At 38.0% G+C, this 19,276-nt stretch overlaps 2 protein-coding genes across 6 annotated transcripts in view; one reads left to right on the plus strand and one right to left on the minus strand.

Annotated features, from left to right (window-relative positions):
* Positions 1-2,447, plus strand: part of slc39a10 (solute carrier family 39 member 10) — a 22,380-nt gene extending 19,933 nt beyond the window's left edge. For all 4 annotated transcript variants that reach the window (XM_058786206.1, XM_058786205.1, XM_058786207.1 and 1 more), the window contains exon 10: positions 41-2,447. In XM_058786206.1, the coding sequence (XP_058642189.1) occupies positions 41-193 (153 nt within the window). In that variant the 3' untranslated portion in view covers positions 194-2,447. The remainder of the gene's footprint in view (positions 1-40) is intronic.
* dnah7 (dynein, axonemal, heavy chain 7) overlaps positions 549-19,276 on the minus strand; it is a 74,691-nt gene continuing 55,963 nt past the window's right edge. For both annotated transcript variants that reach the window (XM_058786204.1, XM_058786203.1), the window contains exons 52-65: positions 17,025-17,151; positions 16,240-16,434; positions 16,029-16,121; positions 14,526-14,702; positions 13,514-13,675; positions 13,181-13,381; positions 12,465-12,626; positions 11,416-11,598; positions 10,045-10,182; positions 9,698-9,928; positions 8,648-8,800; positions 7,719-7,896; positions 4,311-4,414; positions 549-2,948 (exon numbers count right to left, since the gene is read on the minus strand). In XM_058786204.1, coding sequence (XP_058642187.1) covers positions 2,742-2,948; positions 4,311-4,414; positions 7,719-7,896; positions 8,648-8,800; positions 9,698-9,928; positions 10,045-10,182; positions 11,416-11,598; positions 12,465-12,626; positions 13,181-13,381; positions 13,514-13,675; positions 14,526-14,702; positions 16,029-16,121; positions 16,240-16,434; positions 17,025-17,151 — 2,311 coding nt within the window. In that variant the 3' untranslated portion in view covers positions 549-2,741. The remainder of the gene's footprint in view (positions 2,949-4,310; positions 4,415-7,718; positions 7,897-8,647; positions 8,801-9,697; positions 9,929-10,044; positions 10,183-11,415; positions 11,599-12,464; positions 12,627-13,180; positions 13,382-13,513; positions 13,676-14,525; positions 14,703-16,028; positions 16,122-16,239; positions 16,435-17,024; positions 17,152-19,276) is intronic.

A 19,276-nucleotide genomic window follows, 5' to 3' on the forward strand; every position in this document is an offset into this window, starting at 1 on the left:
TTCTGTTTAACAATATGACATTCCTCTTTTTATTCTTCAGTTACCAGAGATGCTTCATGGTGACAGTGAGGAGCACAAGCGCTGTGAGATGGGTCACTTTGTCCTGCAGAACTTGGGCATGCTCACAGGGTTCGGCATCATGTTGCTGATCGCCATCTTCGAGGATCACATTGTGCTTGACTTTGGCTTCTAGCCGGAGCCTGAGGTCAGGGGTGGCGTCATTCATCAGCTACATTCACACACGTGCTTTGCCTTAAAGTGGCTTTGTTTTGTGATGGTACAGTCTTGCAGGCATGTCTCAAAAGACAGCATCAGTAGCTTACAGTGGACATGGACATGCAAACAAACATGTTTACATTTCATCATTTCTCATCTCTTCCTCTCTACTAGACCGTTCTCTCTTGTCCTTAATCAGTTCTTTTTTTTTCTTTTTCTTTTTGAGTATGTGTTTCCAATCAGACACATCCACAGCACATGAGAAGCACTCCCCAGTATTTGGGTTATCCCTTTAATATTGTAGTTTTTTTTTTGTAGGACTGTGTCCTAGAGAGAAGCAGCTATTCATCAGTCACTCATTCAGTGTCATGTTTAGCTCTTTCATTCATCTGTATTGTATCTCATAGTCCATTCATTCGTAACTGGCGTGTTGTGCTGTGTATGTCTAGTGTGTTACACCATCTCCGTGTCAGGCACAGAACTGTGCTAATATGGTGCAACAGAGTCCAACTGGCATCAACACTGCAGTTTTCTTTTTTTATTGAGAAGTACTGGTCAGTATTGTTTGCCAGGATCATGAAAAACAACACACTTGGTTTGCGCTTTGCTGTCAACATTGACTACTTGTGTATTTCTTACACTATATTTACCATTCGTAGTCCACAGTCTTAGAATTTCATTTGCTTTTTTTTTTCTTTTCTTTTCTGTTATTATTGTCTAAGATTGTACTAGTGATTTGGCCAACTCTGAGTATTGAAGAAATAGGTATGCAACTGTGTTTTGAATAACCTCGTACACGATGCTGCCAAAAGACCGATCACATTCATGAGGTCAGCTGAACAGTGACTGAACATGTCCAGTATTAAAGCTAATGCTAAAACACTGTGATTTTTAAATGAAGAACAACTGTCTACGCATATCTGTCCATCAAGGAATACATCACTTTTCTTTTGGGAAGTCTATTTGTTCATTGATAAAATAGTAATTATCATGATCTAGACTACTTTCAGAGTTGATTTTCATATCCAAGTGGAGTTGTTGTAAATAATGATCTTGTTACAATTGAAGAAGTTCAAGAAATAATTATCTTCCCCAAAGGAGATTTGCTACTGAAGACTTGTTTTTTTTGTTGAACAAGTTGGCATTTTGAAATACCTTTACTTTATTTTAATTTTATGACATGTTTGGTATTACTGGAAAATTCAGAATGTTATTTTGTGAGACATCAGCACCTTTTATACACTGACCATCTAAAAACTTGCTTTCTGGGAGAACCATTCCTTTTTAAACCTAAAAATTGAGTTTGCCATTATGAAATGTTCTTTTTTGACAATCTTAAATGCTCTCGTTTCTTGACACCCTCCTATTATTAAAATTAATGCACACATTTCGATCATTGGCCTTATGTGCAATTGTATGAAACTACAATCAAAGCTACAGAACGTCTGTTCATCTGTCCCCCTCTGATGCGATTCTCGTTAATGAGTGTGCAACATTTTGATTGTGCCAAATATGGGCTGTTTCTAAAACTGCGCACAAGCGCTGCCTGTGCCCGCAGTCGCCTCTACACATTCCACTGGCTGTGTTCGCTGCTTGAATCCTCTACCGTCATGAGTTGGTGGGGCATGTTATGTGATTCATGCTTATCCTGTCACCATGTGACATCCATTTATTTGTTCTCGTGGGTGTGTATCGTTATTAATTAATGGAAACATGCATGAGACAAGTGAAAGTGTCTAGTTTTCATTTCTGTTATACAATGGAGATATGAGAACACTTAAAGTTGATTTCCTCTTTCCCTGAAGAACTTAATTTTCACAGCTTGAATGTAAAGCCAATGAGTTTTAGGGGTCATGTGAGCAAGCCTAATCAGAGTCGTCAGAGATTAGGTCTAAAGCCCGTGTACGTCTGTGAAATGAAGTTGTCCATTTTGTTTAACCGAAACCGAGCTCTAGAGCTCAAATGAAACACCTCGGTTAAGTGGTGCAAAGAAATAACTAAAAATGACGCACACCAATTTGCTTCATGCTTTACAGTGTATTCCAAAAAAGGACCATCCAGATATTTACTTAAACGCATTTGAGTATTGTCAGTTGTTTGGGAAGACATTTATTTTTAAATCCTCTGTTTACACAGCTTGGATGTTAAAGCGTTTTCAATACATTTGCCATTCTTGCTGATTGTCTGTGCATTTCTTTGTCAGAAGTGGAAAATAAAGTTTGCAAAGCCTACTTTGAGTGTTTCAGCTTATTAAAAATCTCTCTGAAAACTGTTCTACTCTCTAAAAACAAATATATATATATATATATATATATATCTCTTTAAAATGTATAATTTATTATCTATTAAAATGCTATTATATATTTTATTCATTTTAGAAGATAGGAAGACTTGTTCATGTGTTTATTAAATAGTATAAATTTTGTCTCTAGACAGATGGTATTTGATGGTATTTCTAAATCTAAAATATTATTTAGCTACAGATACTTTACTCTAGAGTGAAGTGAAGGATACAAGAAGTGTATCTATGAGTTAAGCTGACACAGTAAGGCCACGCCGCGACGGATCCAGTGCTCTGGAGGCACGTCTGAATTCAGGGTCATTGCTATGACGTAGTTGGTGGAGTGTCCAGTGGTGGAAAGGGTTCCACGTCTCTCGCTGGTCTTGTAGACAGGAGAAATGTAGCACTGACGTTCAGGAATGTCCTGCTTCTTCATGGGCTTCAGCCAGATCTGCAGATAGACAGTATGATGTGTAGATGAGAAGCATTTTCTTTGCTCATCCTCTCTCTCAACAATCTGTTTTGATTACTATATAAATATGCATTTTCAGTATAATGGGATGTGGTTGGTTATTTCAACATTTCTAAGTCACCAAGAATATGGTGGTGAATCAACTTTCATTTTTCCCTTGTTGATAATCTAACCCATTTTCCTTGGCTTGGTATCCAGGATAACTGAAAAACAAAGACGACTGTCACCAAAACCAAATTCACAGCCTTTTATCAGAAGCACTTAATGTACCTCCTCTGAAACAAACGGGTACATTAAAGGTTGGCGGTTTTAATATGACTCACGGATGTTTATTTTCAGTGTTTCAGATGAAATGCTTTCAGCTGAAATTAATAATGGCCTTCCAAAGAAATTAGCATTTCAAAGTTTTACCGTAAGTAACAAATGCATGTTTAATTAAGTTCAGCTCTTGTCAAAAAGTTATTTTGGTAAGGAGTTGTCCTGAAATGTCTGAATATTAAACAGCAGTGAATGCATTATTTATTGTGGCAATGTGCATTGTGCTGAATAAAGAGGGCAGAATTAATAGAAATCTTTGTTTTCTCTTCCTGTTCTGTTAAGAATACTTAATAACCTATTTGAATCTCACCTGCTATGATATTCATGTCATATATAGACATAACTAGAACTCCATTCATATACTGTATTTAAATACAAAACAACTTTTTTTATAATGTAGATTTTTTTTCTTAAACTTTCAAGTTTCCCAAGAGTTGGTTGAAGTACATGGTGATGAAAAGAGCTGTCTTCAAGGAAATGTGAAAAATGGGTGTCAGCACAGGCCATCTGCTGGGTGTAGGCTGCTGAAGTTCAGATTTCCCTTAAAATGTATTATGTATGTATTATTATTTGGTACTGAAGAGAGAATAAAGCACTTCTCTAGCTGTGTTGTGGCTGCACTGGAATTAAAATCAGCATATTCACTTTCTTAATACATTATCAGTGGCATTTTGTTTTTGTTTTTTTAAAGTGTGCACATTTGGATTTTAAGCATTATTGTCCCTTGATTTAACATTTTTGCATGCTGCTGTGAAATTAGAAAATCTTTTCTCTCAAAATTGCTTCTTGTTACCATAGTTACTGTTATAGTTTGCCTACAGGCAAATCAATTTTTTTGAATTGCACTGAAACTTTTGAATTGCAAGTATTTGCAGGTTTAATACATTCTTCAACCGACTGCTCATTCCAAAGGAATGACTTTCTTGTGACTTAAATCTCTGTGTAATATGCACCCACATCAGGGGCTATGCATGATGTCGTCAGCCTCATTAGACTGAGATTTTACATTTTGCAGCTTCTCACCACAGGCATGGTGTCATGCAGGATTTTGGGGTAAGACTCTGCCAAGCGCTTTATTCTCCGATCCCATCGGGCACCATCCAAGAAAAGGCCACGGATGTAAACACCTGAGCAAAAATAAAGAAAGTACTGAGGATTAATAATTAGAAAAAATATGGCTACTGCATAAGGGCTTTCGCACTATAGGAACTAGCCACCAGGGTGATCTCCCAATAACTACATTTTCCCCTAGGACCAGTTTCCGCCAGTAAGAACTCTTAAGTGACATAATCCAGCTAACAAAAATGTAATCTGAACAACACTTAACGTCAACAACTGGAGGATGGAGGATGGAAAAGTTCCTGGACTTAAGAGTCAGTCCATCTAATCACTGTTTTCCATATTCGTGGAGTTAGTTTGTGGAGTATATGCAAACTGTGTATTTAAATGACTTTTTAAAAATGGTGGAAGCCAGTGTTTCATATGACATGCATTTGGCTAATCAAGAGCCCGAAAAGAGTATTTATTGTTTGAATTTCTTAAAAGCGGAGACTTTTTCATACCTAAAGTAACCTACTCTGTCTTGTCTGTCAGCTCGTGGTCAGTTTACTCTTTGCTTTGCAATGTGTTTTTCACTATGCAAGAATGTGTGACGTGAGAGCGGCATGGTTTGTTGGACATAGCAACAGTAACGAAGGGGGGCAGGTCTTTGTGAAGGGTCAATTTAGTCCCCCCAAAAGGCATTCCTATAACTAAAATAGTGCCAAGTTACTATAGTGCAGACATACCAAAAAAGCTTGTTCATCCACCATTGTTATAGGAACTATGCAAACGCACCTCCGGAGTGAAAGCCCATCATGAGAATTTTAGAATTTAAAGTAGTAGTTCACCCAAAAATGAAAATTCTGTCATTAATTGCTCACCCTCATGTCGTTCCAAACCTGTAAGATCTTCGGAACACAAATTAAGATATTTTTGATGCATTCCGAGAGCTCTCTGACCCTCCCATAGACAGCAAGGATCCTAACACGATCAAGGCTCATAAACGTAGCAAGGAGATTGTTAAAATAGTCCATGTGACATCAGTGGTTCCACCGTAATTTTACGAAGCTTTACGAAAACAAAAATAACGACTTTATTCAACAATTCATCTCCTCCGCGTCACCTTATAGTGCCATTTTGGGGAGTATCCACTGAACGTAAACAATGTATGCTGTTCTGTGCCAGCAGCACCGTACACGGATACGCTGTTTACGCTTTGATCTGAATGTAAACATATCCGCGTACATACATTGCATACATTGTTTACGCATGTGATACTCTCCAAAATGGCACTATAGGGTGACGCGGAGGAGACGAATTGTTGCGCAGAAAAGGTATTCTCGTAGCTTCGTAAAATTACAGTTGAACCAATGATGTCACATGGACTATTTTAACGATCTCGTTGCTACGTTTCTCAGCCTTGATCGTGTTAGGATCATTGCCGTCTATGCAGGGTCAGAGAGCTCTCGGAATGCATCAAAAATATCTTAATTTGTGTTCCGAAGATAAACGAAGGTCTTACAGGTTTGGAACGACATGAGGGTGAGTAATTAATGACAAAATTTTCATTTTTGCAACCCTCTACAGACACCTTGGCAATTGAATCGCCATTGGCTAGTAAATTTTTTTTGTTTACTCACCTGACTTATAATACTAGATCTATATCTATCTCTATATCTCTATATATATAGCCTACTGTATATGTTTGAAAATGGTACAGCTTTTTAAATATCTGAAAGTACACTCTTAACATCAGTCAGTCAAGCATTATAATATGACATTATGATAATCAAGTATTATTTAATGATAGAACTTTAGTAATTAGAATTAAAAGTTAGTAACCATGTATGAATACATAGACATTTAAACTGAATTTAGGACTGGTGGTGGTGCTTTTTTGGTCATTCAGTGTTAATATAAAAAAAATATATATATATAGGGAAAAAACTGACAAGAATACTGATAATAATAAGAAGAAGAATAATTCTGCTATTAAGAACAGTATAAAACGCACTTAGGATTAACCAGAGCCATAAAAAATAAAAATAAAACTAACAAAAAAACTAACAATAATACTGATAAGATGATAATAATAATTCTGCTAATAAGAACAGTATAAAACGCACTAGGATTAACGAGCTGCTAGATTCATGAATATTAATCAGGTTGTGTGCGTTCACTCTAACTGATTCGCTGAGATCAAAACACGTGAGCACCAGCCAGTCTCTCTATGGCTCTGCAGCCAATGAGATTGCCGTTTGCGTACTAGTTCCGCGAGCGAAGCTCTGAAGCGCTCAGTCATAGTGTTCCGCGAGTGAAAATATATCTGTGCTAAACTTATACTTAGCCTCCAACTCACACACTGGCGAGTAAAATCTTAGAATTTATTAGCCATTGGCTAATATTAGACATCATTTAGTCGCCCAGAGTGAAGATTAGTCGCATATGTGAATTATTTACTCGCATTGTAGAGGGTTGTTTTTGGGTGAACTATACCTTTAACAAGCCAAAAAAAGATACAGTTTAAGAAGGGAGCATGAGAAGGTAGATGGAACCTTTTTTCTTAGTCTCTAAAAATTGACTGCTGAAATAACTTTGGGAATTGTGATTCGACAGTTTGCTTTGCAATGTCCCTACTATGCGAGACTACAGGACACACATTAAACCAATATCATGGAACCTGTTACTTTAAATTCAGAAGCAGCTGATTTTACATAGATTGATCATTGACCGTGTTCACGCTTGAGTCGCATTCATCCATCTTCAGCAATAACTATAATTAAAACATACTGCTTTAGGTCAAACAGTGTATTGTGGTGACTAATGTGATGTCTCTTCACAAGGACACAGGCTTAAATGGATGTCACTGGTTAAAGTTTAGCTGGCAGCATAGTTTGATTGGCTTGTAAGCTCAAATATTTAAGACATGAGGAGCTGCAAAAAATGTACTTAAAGTATCATTTTTACATTAAAAATGTACAAGTAGAAAATCCTCAAAATACTACTTGAATAGTGAAGTACTTTACACCCTTGCACACTAACTAAAGACCCGTCCTATTTTATACACTGACTGACTGAACTATAAAAAATAAAGTAGACACAACAAAGAGTCTATTAAAGTCAAAGGCACTCATAAACAGCCTCATGCAGTGTATGATGGCCTCAGAGAGATGGGGTTCCTCTGGAGAGATGCTCATCATGTACTGATGAAAGAGCAGCAGGGGTCTGATGTCAGAGCACTGTAATGTTGACTCTGATTGATGGCACTCAGCCGCGGCGAGGGGTTAATGAAACTGTGTGTCTCTCTTCCCTTTTGTCACTTGTTACCCATTTCCCTCTCATATATTTTACATTTCATGCTTGTCAATACTCCCTCTTTGTCTTTCTCACCATCCTCTGGGGGGGTTTTGTGTTCCTTGTCCTCCATGACTTCAAAGTCGAAGCTGAGCAGGTCAATTGGGATGGTATATTTTCGGGCATAATTCTGCTGGCTTCCAGTGAGGAAGGCCTGAGTGAAAAAGAACCCGGACATCCAGAACACTGCAGGCGTGCCATCCACATACCAACCCTGTGTGGATGACACAGATGATACTGATATTAAAGACCAAAATCAAGAAACATAACATCAGCAGTCACAACTAATTCTAGAGGCATATCTTGAAGGCCAAAAAGAAGCCTTTGGAATGTAACAGGCTCAAAGTTTTATTTAATTTTTTATTGAAAGGAAGAGTGCTTGTATAATACATTTACAATTCAGTCCTTTGCAGAAGCAGTGTTGTAATCTGAACTCACTGAATGAGACAGTACATCAGCTGCATTTCATGTGATTTTCCTGTGGCTCACAATGCACACTAGAATGCTTTCTGCTTCAACTGCTTTATGTGTGAATGTGCATTTTAGTCTTCCAACAACTCACTGGAAAACAATCGATTTGAAGTAAAGACTTTTATCAATTATTATGATGTATTGTGGTTACATTATTACAGGACTGTGTTTGTGGAATCCAAAAATGTATTTACAGTATATAGCACTTCTATTCAGTTGGCAGTTATTTGAAATATATGTAAATCTTATTATGTAAATTTCCTTACAGTAGCTTTTGGTAAATTTAATGCATCCTTGTTTAATAAAAGTACTTTTTTTCCAATAAAACATCTTATAGACACCAAACTGAATATTAAATGACTGTAGCCTTTAAGACTCAAAGGATGTTTGTCTAAGTGATTACTGTGATTTCCACACGACAAAGTGTGTAGGGCACAACTTAGGGTGGAATGAAAAGTATACTATTATACATGCTTAATGACTACAGAATTTACCTGTAAAAACTGGAGTCTTTCAAGAAAGTCATTGATGTAGCTTCCCAGTGGTTTAAGGCTGGGGTATGACTTCTTCATCCACATGGCAGGGATACGACCCTTCAGAATGCTGCTGACAACTTCCTCAAGTTCAGCAGACATGACCACCAGACCCTATGCCAACACACACGCATTCATTGGTTTTGTGTCCTTTTACCTTGATTGTTTTAAATGATCAAGAGTGTTCTTTATCATTTATTTATTTTTAGAAATACAGTATCACTGAGCACATTTGCAAGACCATGACACCTGTGTGTATTCCTCATAGCAGTCATATTTACAGTATATTGCCATTTTCTCTTCGAGGGAAAAGTTATGTTGTCCTTTTCTTTGTGTCTTTTTAAGTGCTGGTTTCAAAGTTGTTTTTTTTACGTGGTATAGAGATGTATGATCATGAATGATAATGAAAGGGTAAAGGAGAGAGGCTCCTCACAGCAGAAATCAAGCTGTAGTCAGGAAAGATAAAGGGATTATTTTAGGGTTAGATTATAGGATAAAGGTTCACAATGTGCAAATGAAAACCAGGGTTGTGATCAGATCTCAGCATATGCATCCATCTCACCCTGCGGGGCGGTAATGCTAACTGGGATCAGAGCTGTCAGTCAAAGTAAAGGACAAGGAGGCTCAGCTGGAGTGCACAGCATTAGGACATGCCCTGGGGCACAGTGAATTTTCCTCGTATCTTTCAGCAGGGAGTGAATGTTCAAAAGCTTTTCTTAGTTTGCATTGCTTCTATATAAAGGTTTGTGTGGAAATAGTAGCATAATTCAAAAACTGTGCAAATTTGAAACAATGGATCAACGCAAACAAAATCATCATGCCTTTTAGAAAAAATTGCAACTTTCCAAGAGAAAAAACGTGATGCTACCATATACTCCTGAAAGCTAATTGAATGTGGCTAACTGGAAAAATCGGGAGTACAATTTGTGCTCAGACCAGAAAGAACGAAGACCTGGAAACATGATCGACAGTAGTGCTGAACCTTCACAGTGGTTTTGCTAATGTTCTGACCTTGATGGCCTTCTGGATGTTGACACACGAATCCCGGATAGTCTGGAGGAGTTTGTTGAATCGTCCCATCTCCTGCACCAGCACTGTGTTCATGCTTTGGTTGTAGCTGGTGGGGTACTTGCGCATGGCAGCATCTGTATCGAAATCTTGAGGAAGTTTATTGAGAATGTCTGCAGCCACCTCGTACACCATGTCATCTGAAGATGCAGCACTGCCACCTGAAGAACGGGACTGTGAGGGAGAAATGGGGCAAAAAAAATGTACAAACATCAAACAGGTCATTACAGTACTTGAAGAGCTACTTTAAACTAGCTGCTTTGCACCAATAAGTAAATGTGTTCATGCACCTGAGTGAGAAGAATGCTGTCAAACAGCAGCTGCGTTTCCACTTGGTCCTTAGTAATATCAGCATTGGCATTCATACCAAAGATTTCAGGTGAGGGATTTAGAGGAAGTGTCTTCGTGTACTCAATGTAGCTGTTATACTGAAAAGGAAACAATCAGCTTCTTAATGCAAAACTAAATCCAGGATGGCGATGCTAAATAATGGCATGCACTTAAAACAGGCTACCCTTGAGATTGCTGACATTTATAATAATGGCTATGCAAATGACATTCATGAATAAAAGATTTTGAGAGAAAATGCCAAATAAAATTGGGCATAGATTATACATGTGCTCGCAAATAAATCAGACATCACCACTGGCAGCAACCCGCTGTGTTTAGTTATTGAACTTATAGCTCATAATTCCTTTTCAGAACTTTCATAAAGAGGCGGACCAATGCCTCCCCAAAAGATGCAAGTTTTTTTGTTTACCAAAGTCAATTATATCTGTAGGCATTTTAAACACAGCCGTATAATGTGGGAGGGATTCTAACCCATGAGCTGACAAACACCTTGACTGAGCTTGTACAAAGACCAGAATTGTGGTTTTCTCTTAGGCTTTGTTTTGAATGAGAAACCTCAGCTTGCAGAGGTGCATATGGTCTTCCTTTGAAAGAAATATGATGAAGGAAGGAAAATGTCTTAGTTCAGTTTGATTTCCGGCGTTATCGCTGTAGAGAATCTCTTTGAATTTTATATGACAGAAATATTGCTTTAATATTGCAGAAAAACTAGCTTTAATGTCAGCTGTGGAAATTTTGTCTGACATAACCCCTCTAGAACTGGACAAGCTTTTTTAAGCTATAAAATGTGTTCTTTAAGCACTGATAACTTAATCAACTCTGCTGTATCCATCTGCTGATTCTAAAAAAAAAAAAATCTGCTCAATCCACTGAAAAGTATATTTATATTCCTTAATTTTCATGTCTTTGTGTAATTTTCATAGGATGCTTTATACTATATTTATTGTATTTTTTCTTGAACTTAAGAAATAATATTTGACGTGATGCAACTGTTTTCAAAATTGATAATTATAAGAAATATTTCTTGAGCACCAAATTAGCATATTAGAATGATTTCTGAAGGATCATGTGACACTGAAGACATGATAATGACTTAAATTCAGCTTTGCCATCACAAGAATAAATTACATTTTGAAATATATCAAAGTAGGAATATATCAAAACAGTTATTTTAATTTGTAATAATGTTTCACACCCTTCATGCACATAAGAAACTTCTTTCAAAATTTTTTTAAAAACTTTCCAAACTCAAACTTTTGAATGGACATATAATATGACAGACTGAATATGCTGTACATAGTGTGTCTTACATCTCCTTCTGGTGGCGAGTAATACAGGCCACTAGGATCAAACTTGTAGTCAGTGTCAATGATCTCGGGGGTGTAGAAGATAGAAAGGATTGTGCGTAGGGTCCTGCGATCCCAGTCGTCTGTGACACGACCTCCGTAGTTACACTCTCCTGTCATGTAGCGAAGAGCATCAAAAGGGATCTCCTAATAAGAACAAACAAAAAGAGTGAAATTACCATATAACCCAAACTAAACTTAATATTATGAACTATATGGTGGATAAAAACTGTCTTGGGATGGTCAGAATAAGTAATCAGAAACATTTAAAGGGAACAGATGACAAATCCACTTCCATAATGAAGAATTTTTGCAACTCAGCTCTTTTTTGACAGAGGTGAAGCTAATTAAAAAAAAAAAAAAAGTTTGAGTCCTCATGATTACGACTCAGCTTTCTTATCATGAGTGCTATTTATTTTCGTTTTGCATAGTGTGGCTACATCATTCTGACCAGGACTCATGGTGAGGGCTGTGCCCCAACTTTTTCACCCTATTGTTTAGATTGCTTTAAAAAAGACAAGAAAAAAACCCCAATAACAACCTTTCATGTGTCTTAAAAGTATGGCCGCTCAACAAAGGCTCTTTTTTTATTAAGTGGAGTTGCATGTCAGGCTGGTGGGTTCGATATAACGATCTTCAGGCGGGATATGAAAAGATGGACAGAGAAGTGGCAGGATTGTGACATTTCCTGTTGAAATTTCCCTTGCTAATGCAGTGGGTGGCACTCCGTAGCACTGGAGAAATGTCAGAGCATTCAGGGAGGCTCTTGATCAGTTTGTGCAGTCTGCTTGTTTTGAAAGGAGGAAGGGAAGTGTGAGGAGTGCTTCTCTGAAGTTGGGAAAATGTCAAGAATGCTCTTTTTTTAGGGGTGGTTTAAAGGGGCACGCTGGAAAGCATGAAAAGGAAGAGGGTGACGTGAAGATTGTGTGTGTGTGTGTGTGTTTCAAGAACAGTAAAAGGAAATTTGTTTGTGTGTGAATACAAAGATGAGACAGGTACATGTGTGATCTCACCTCATACTGGTCCAAGAACATTTGTAGCTGCTGGACTGAGATCCGCAGGTCTGTCTCGTTGAACTCATAGGGGATGTTCCAGCCTAGAGGACCAAATTTTCTCCTCTCCTGGGTCAAGGCATGGAAGAAGCATAGGCTGAACAGCAGCTTCTTAAAGACAGCCTGAAAACACACAAACAGATGCCACTTTTCTTACACATAACGGAGTTCAAAAATGTGACCCTGGACCACAAAACCATTCTTAAGTCGCTGGGGTATATTTGTAGCAATAGCCAAAAATACATTGTATGGGTCAATTATCGATTTTTCTTTTATGCCAAAAATCATTAGGATATTAAGTAAAGATCATGTTCCATGAAGATTTTTTGTAAATGTCTTACCGTAAATGTATCAAACCTTAATTTTTGATTAGTAATATGCATTGCTAAGAACTTCATTTGGACAACTTTAAAGGCGATTTTCTCAATATTTAGATTTTTTTGCACCCTAAGATTCCAGATTTTCAAATTGTTGCATCTTGGCCAAATATTGTCCGATCCTAACAAACCATACATCAATGGAAAGCTTATTTATTCAGCTTTCATGTGATGTATAAATCTCAATTTCAAAAAATTGACACTTAAGACTTTTGTCGTCCAGGGTCACAAATAAACATTAAGACCAAAGGATATGCATCATATTGAGAGCACTTTAAAAACCCTCTGTGAAAGACCTACCGGCTTTGAGCTACTGTCAAAGAACTCAGGGTCTGATACGGGGTCCATGTTGAAAGAACGGATTATATTGGAGCGCAGCCCCTTGGGAGCCTCATTGGTCATTTTGACTCCGTTTTGCAGTACAGCCACGGGAAAGTTGGGAGAGGGGTAACTGGTCAACCACAAGCGGAAATCTGGGTGAGTGGTATCTGGATTCAGCTCCTGCAGAAAGTCAAAATGCTGCTTCAGAGTATTTCCATTGGTGGACCTTGTTTTATGTTGTAGACATGCACACAATTACTATGAACAGCTACCATCCCATCATGTTTGGATCATCTAATCTTTATGTACTACCTCACAAACACGCTCAAGGGTGGACATCCAAGAGGTGGCCAGGTGGCAGTTCTGTAAAACCACCCAGGTTCCCTCCTTGATGCCAGTCTCAATCATGCTCATGGCGATGGGGCCCTGACCTTGTCCCAGAGACAGGGAGGTCAGTTTGTTGCCTGAGAAACCCTGAACAACAAGGCAGACATGGTGTATTAACAATAGAAAGAGCATCAACCTTCACACAAGACATCACACATAAACCAAAACCCTTAAAGGGGTGGTTGATTGTGATTTCACTTTTTTAGTTAGTTAGTGTATAATGTTGCTGTTTGAGTATAAACCATATCTGCAAAGTTACACCGCTGAAAGTTCAATGCAAACTGAGATATTGTCTTTTAAAATTATGGCAGTTTAATGCCTACAGTTACAGCTCGTAGGGACAACAACAAGCTGCTTCCCAGGTTGGTGACATCACAAACCCTAATATTTACATAAATGTTGCGTTGTTTTAGAGAAGAGGAAGAGTTGTTGCCATGCCATCAAAACTAGGGGTGTATAAAGGTTCTGTGCGATCCTCTTCACTAATATTCTCTGGGTCTCAATCGGGCTCAAATTCATAAGCAATATTGATGACATCATTGTTTACAATACAACTGGAGCATGTGCCACTGAGGTGAGGGGTGTGACGTTTCTGGACTGCACTAGGCTGTTTAGCGAATCACAACACACTGGGCCAGCTAACCAATCTGAGCCCATTGCGTAATTCTGAGTGAGGGGCTTCATAAAACCAGAAAATCATCAGAGCGTTCATAATAGAAGGGACAGAGCGGTGTTGAATAAATGTAAATTACGTGAAAGATAGTGTTTTTAAAAAAAACAAAAAACAAAGCATTAACACGTTAGACTGCACCCCATAAACAGAATCAAGCCTAGAAAAAAGCAGTCAACCAACCCTTTAAAAAAAAAATTACAGATGCAAAAAAATGAACCAAAACCCAAATATCTACAGAGATTTAATGTCCTTAATTGTCCATACCTGTTCCTCACCAAACTTGAGCAGTGCTGCCATGGGATCTGATCCCGGAGACAGAATAAAGATGAGTGGAGCGCAGCAGTGACTGTCGGCAAAAGCTGTGGCCAAATTAAAGGGTGGCACCTCAATAAACTGCTGCCCCAAGTTGTCTGACACAAACTCTTGAACCATGGGAACAATCTAAGATGGGTAGAGAAAAGGTCCAAGTCCAAATGTGAATTCTTACTGAGTACTACACAATGAGCCTCATTCATGAAACACGAACAGAACGAATTTATGTAAATCGTTCGTAAAGCCGTTCTGACGTAAACTTTCGAATTCATGAAAATGTTTGTATTTTCAAAATGTTAGTTGGAACGAAACATTTACACCTGCTCCCTACCACGTGTAAATGGTGTGTAAAAGGTTCTGTGTTCATTTTGGCAAACTGATGACACTGAATTTGATGCACTTCCATTATAATATTTTACAAGGTCGTTTGCTCTGTTTTTTTGTTTTTGTTTTTTTTTGTAGCTGAGATGATAAACTGTTTAGCTTTGGGTAAAACACAGTGCTTGTCACTGTCACTTTTTACCCAGCCGTCCAATCAATGGAGAAGGAGAACAAATACTACACGGACCAATCATCCTAAAGTTACTTGTACAACAACAATAGAGAAGTTAATATTGCTGGCTACTGCATTTTTAAATTCAGTAATATTCTTCAAAATGAGATAATAGTAGTAATACATTACTGCCGTTGATATTTCAAATCATTGCAACCAAAGCATCTCAGCTGGAAATTTCCAGCGTTTTAAAACTGTGCCATCAAAGCATTCTTAAGCACCACCAGCTGGTTGTTTTAAGAAGAGCGGCTGACATTTTTTCAGCTTGCTAAAAACGCTTTGGTGGACACACGTTATTGAATATTTATTGTTAGGCATATGGCCTATTAGTGTTTTTTGCATTTATGCAATATACTGGAGCCAAACCTGAGAAAGTAGACCAGAATATTCCACTGCTAATTGTGAATGAGGCCCAACATTCATACACAAATTCTTACATTTGTACTACACAGTATTACATCTAACAAACACAACAGTAAAAAAGAAATATTGTGACATTATTGCAATTTAAGATTACTGTTTTCTGTGATGGCAAAGCTGAATTGCCAGCAGACTTTATTCCAGTCTTCAGTGTCACAAGATCCTTCAGAAATCATTTTAATATGCTTATTTCTTGCCCAAGAAACAGCTCTTATTGTGCTGTTCTTTTTCTGGAAATTACATTGGATTACATTGCATTAATTCAGGTTTCTTTAATGAATAGAAATCTTTTGTAACATTATGTCTTTACTTTCATGTTTGACCTAATGCAAATCCTACTGACCTCAAACTTTTGAATGGTTGCAGATAAGTCTTACTAATGTATAATTAGTTAATCATTCAATTTTAGACAGAATTCCAGACCGTTTTATTTCCTGATCCAATCCACGGTGTATTAGTAAAATCAATAGAACGATCCTTACCTTGTCTGGCCGTAAGCATCTTATAACCAGCATTCTCTGGAACTGTCCTAGTTTTTCTTGCCACTCTGAAGGGAAAGCAGTGTGGTGGGGGTCCTGCAGAACACACACACAGACCATAAAATGAAAAATCTGGTGTTCCTTTCATACTTCCCCTGTCCATTTCACACCACTGAGCAGAAAAGAAATAGTGTGTGCTTAATCTCAATGGCACCTTGCTATCGTAAACCTCTTTCCAGCCCTCCCGGAGTCGAGCCAGGTCTTTCCGCAGGCCTTTAAAGTGCTCCATCTCATCCAATCGACAGATCTCATCCCAGGATGTCTTAGGCAACCAGGTGCAGGGGTTCGAATGAGGGTTATCCAGACCCACACCGCCTGTCAGGAGAAAACGCCATTCCTTCTCATCCACCTTAAAGAGAAAGGAAAAGGTGGTAAGAGAAAATTGTCCATGCATAATGTCATTCAGTTATATCTACAATGAAAATTCTCCTTCACTTAGTTTCAACACAGTTTGTTTTTCAGCAGTTGTGCTTGATTAAATATCCAACTCAGAAGAACAAAGCAACAGTGAATGAGTCTTAAAGTTGCCACCAGAAAAGCCGCAGTCTATGAAAATAAATGTACTGATGCATCGCCCCCACACCACTTGATTCAGGAGCTGACAAAACTACTGACAGCACAATAAATGGATGATAGACACTTGCAACTTGTGTAGCAGCTCAGGCATGGAGAGCCAATGTGAAGAACACATTATAAATCACTTAAACTTCGATTAAACCGGTTAAACTCGTGTTTATGTGGACGAATGTTACAGGATCATTTAAAACAGGGATGATATAAACATTGTCAGACTGATGCATGCAAGTCATTAACCTTAAGAGGCCTTGTGTGAGAGTAACCTCTTCATTCTTACTATTATTTATCAGATGAAGTACTGTCTTGCCTTAGCTTATTGATTCAATAAATCACAGCTGTGTGGAAGTGGAGGCAGTTACTCACGAGCTTGTTGTGTTTGAGCAGGTTGACATTGAGGCAGAAGGAGAAGAGTAGTTTGTCCTTCTCAAACAAAGAGCGACATATGTTGACATAAAGCGAGTATGTAAAATGGTCCTTCAGAATCTGGAGTCTAAATACACAGAAAGCGTAGCAGAAATTGGTTCATTGAGAAGCATTCTGAAAGCATCTAAAGAAAATGTTAATCTAACAAAAATAGTTTGAGTGATCTGATGTACACTGAACCTGTAATTCACATTTTTAAGATTACTTACAGGTGCATCTCAAATTAGAATGTCGTGGAAAAGTTAATTTATTTCAGTAATTCAACTCAAATTGTGAAACTCGTGTATTAAATAAATTCAGTGCACACAGACAGAAGTAGTTTAAGTCTCTGGTTCTTTTAATTGTGATGATTTTGGCTCACATTTAACAAAAACCCACCAATTCACTATACAACAAATTTCTAACAAATTAGAATACTTCATAAGACCAATAAAAAAAATAAAAAAAACTTTTAGTGAATTGTTGGCCTTCTGGAAAGTATGTTTATTTACTGTATATGTACTCAATACTTGGTAGGGGCTCCTTTTGCTTTAATTACTGCCTCAATTCGGCGTGGCATGAAGGTGATCAGTTTGTGGCACTGCTGAGGTGGTGTGGAAGCCCAGGTTTCTTTGACAGTGACCTTCAGGTCATCTGCATTTTTTTGGTCTCTTGTTTCTCAATACCCCAGGTCTGGTGAGTTTGCTGGCCAGTCAAGCACACCAACACCATGGTCATTTAACCAACTTTTGGTGCTTTTGACAGTGTGGGCAGGTGCCAAATCCTGCTGGAAAATTAAATCAGCATCTTTAAAAAGCTGGTCAGCAGAAGGAAGCATGAAGTGCTCCAAAATGTCTTGTAAACGGGTGCAGTGACTTTGGTTTTCAATAAACACAATGGACCAACACCAGCAGATGACATTGCACCCCAAATCATCACAGACTGTGGAAACTTAACACTGGACTTCAAGCAACTTGGGCTATGAGCTTCTCCACCCTTCCTCCAGACTCTAGGACCTTGGTTTCCAAATGAAATACAAAAATTGCTCTCATCTGAAAAGAGGACTTTGGACCACTGGGCAACAGTCCAGTTCTTCTTCTCCTTAGCCCAGGTAAGACGCCTCTGACGTTGTCTGTGGTTCAGGAGTGACTTAACATGAGGAATACGACAACTGTAGCCAAATTCCTTGACACGTCTGTGTGTGGTGGCTCTTGATACCTTGACCCCAGCCTCAGTCCATTCCTTGTGAAGTTCACACAAATTCTTGAATCAATTTTGCTTGACAATCCTCATAAGGCTGCAGTTCTCTTGGTTGGTTGTGCATCTTTTTCTTCCACACGTTTTCCTTCCACTCAACTTTCTGTTAACATGCTTGGATACAGCACTCTGTGAACAGCCAGCTTCTTTGGCAATGAATGTTTGTGGCTTACCCTCCTTGTGAAGGGTGTCAATGATTGTCTTCTGGACAACTGTCAGATCAGCAGTCTTCCCCATGATTGTGTAGCCCAGTGAACCAAACTGAGAGACCATTTTGAAGGCTCAGGAAAACTTTGCAGGTGTTTTGAGTTGATTAACTGATTGGCATGTCACCATATTCTAATTACCGTATTGACCCGAATATAAGACAATGTTTTTTCCTTGGAAATACATCTGAAAAAACGCGTTCGTCTTATATTCAGGGACTAGACTTTGACATGTCAATAATACACCTACAACAATAGGTGGCGCCAAAAACGCATAAAACGAGTGTGCCATGAAATATGTAATGTAATGTGTGTTGTAAAGATCGCGAATGAAAACAAATGAAAAAGAAAAGCTTACAGCAGCATGATTGTGACTGTCATGTTAGCCTGATGGGACCAAACTTCCTCTGTAAGTGATTTTAAAACATAAGACAGTACCCAGATTTGAAGACTACAATAAGATTTCACGTCTACTGATAATAACATTTTGGTAGGCTACTATGAGTTGGATAGCCTAATTGTTATATAATTCAGATGGGCTACCTGTTATTTCAATGGTATATCAAAATTCATGTCATTGTTGGTACATTTTACCAGTATTTACCATACTTTCAAAACAAAAATTAGAATTGGAAAAATATGCAATATGAAAATAATTTAACAATAAATGTGTTTTACAGAGAGAGAAAAAAAAAGAAAAGAAAAAAAAACAAGATTTGGTTTTCAAAAAGCCTTTTTCCAACAGGTACA

Source organism: Onychostoma macrolepis, chromosome 09, assembly GCF_012432095.1.
Source record: "Onychostoma macrolepis isolate SWU-2019 chromosome 09, ASM1243209v1, whole genome shotgun sequence".
Classification (NCBI taxonomy): Eukaryota; Metazoa; Chordata; class Actinopteri; order Cypriniformes; family Cyprinidae; genus Onychostoma; species Onychostoma macrolepis.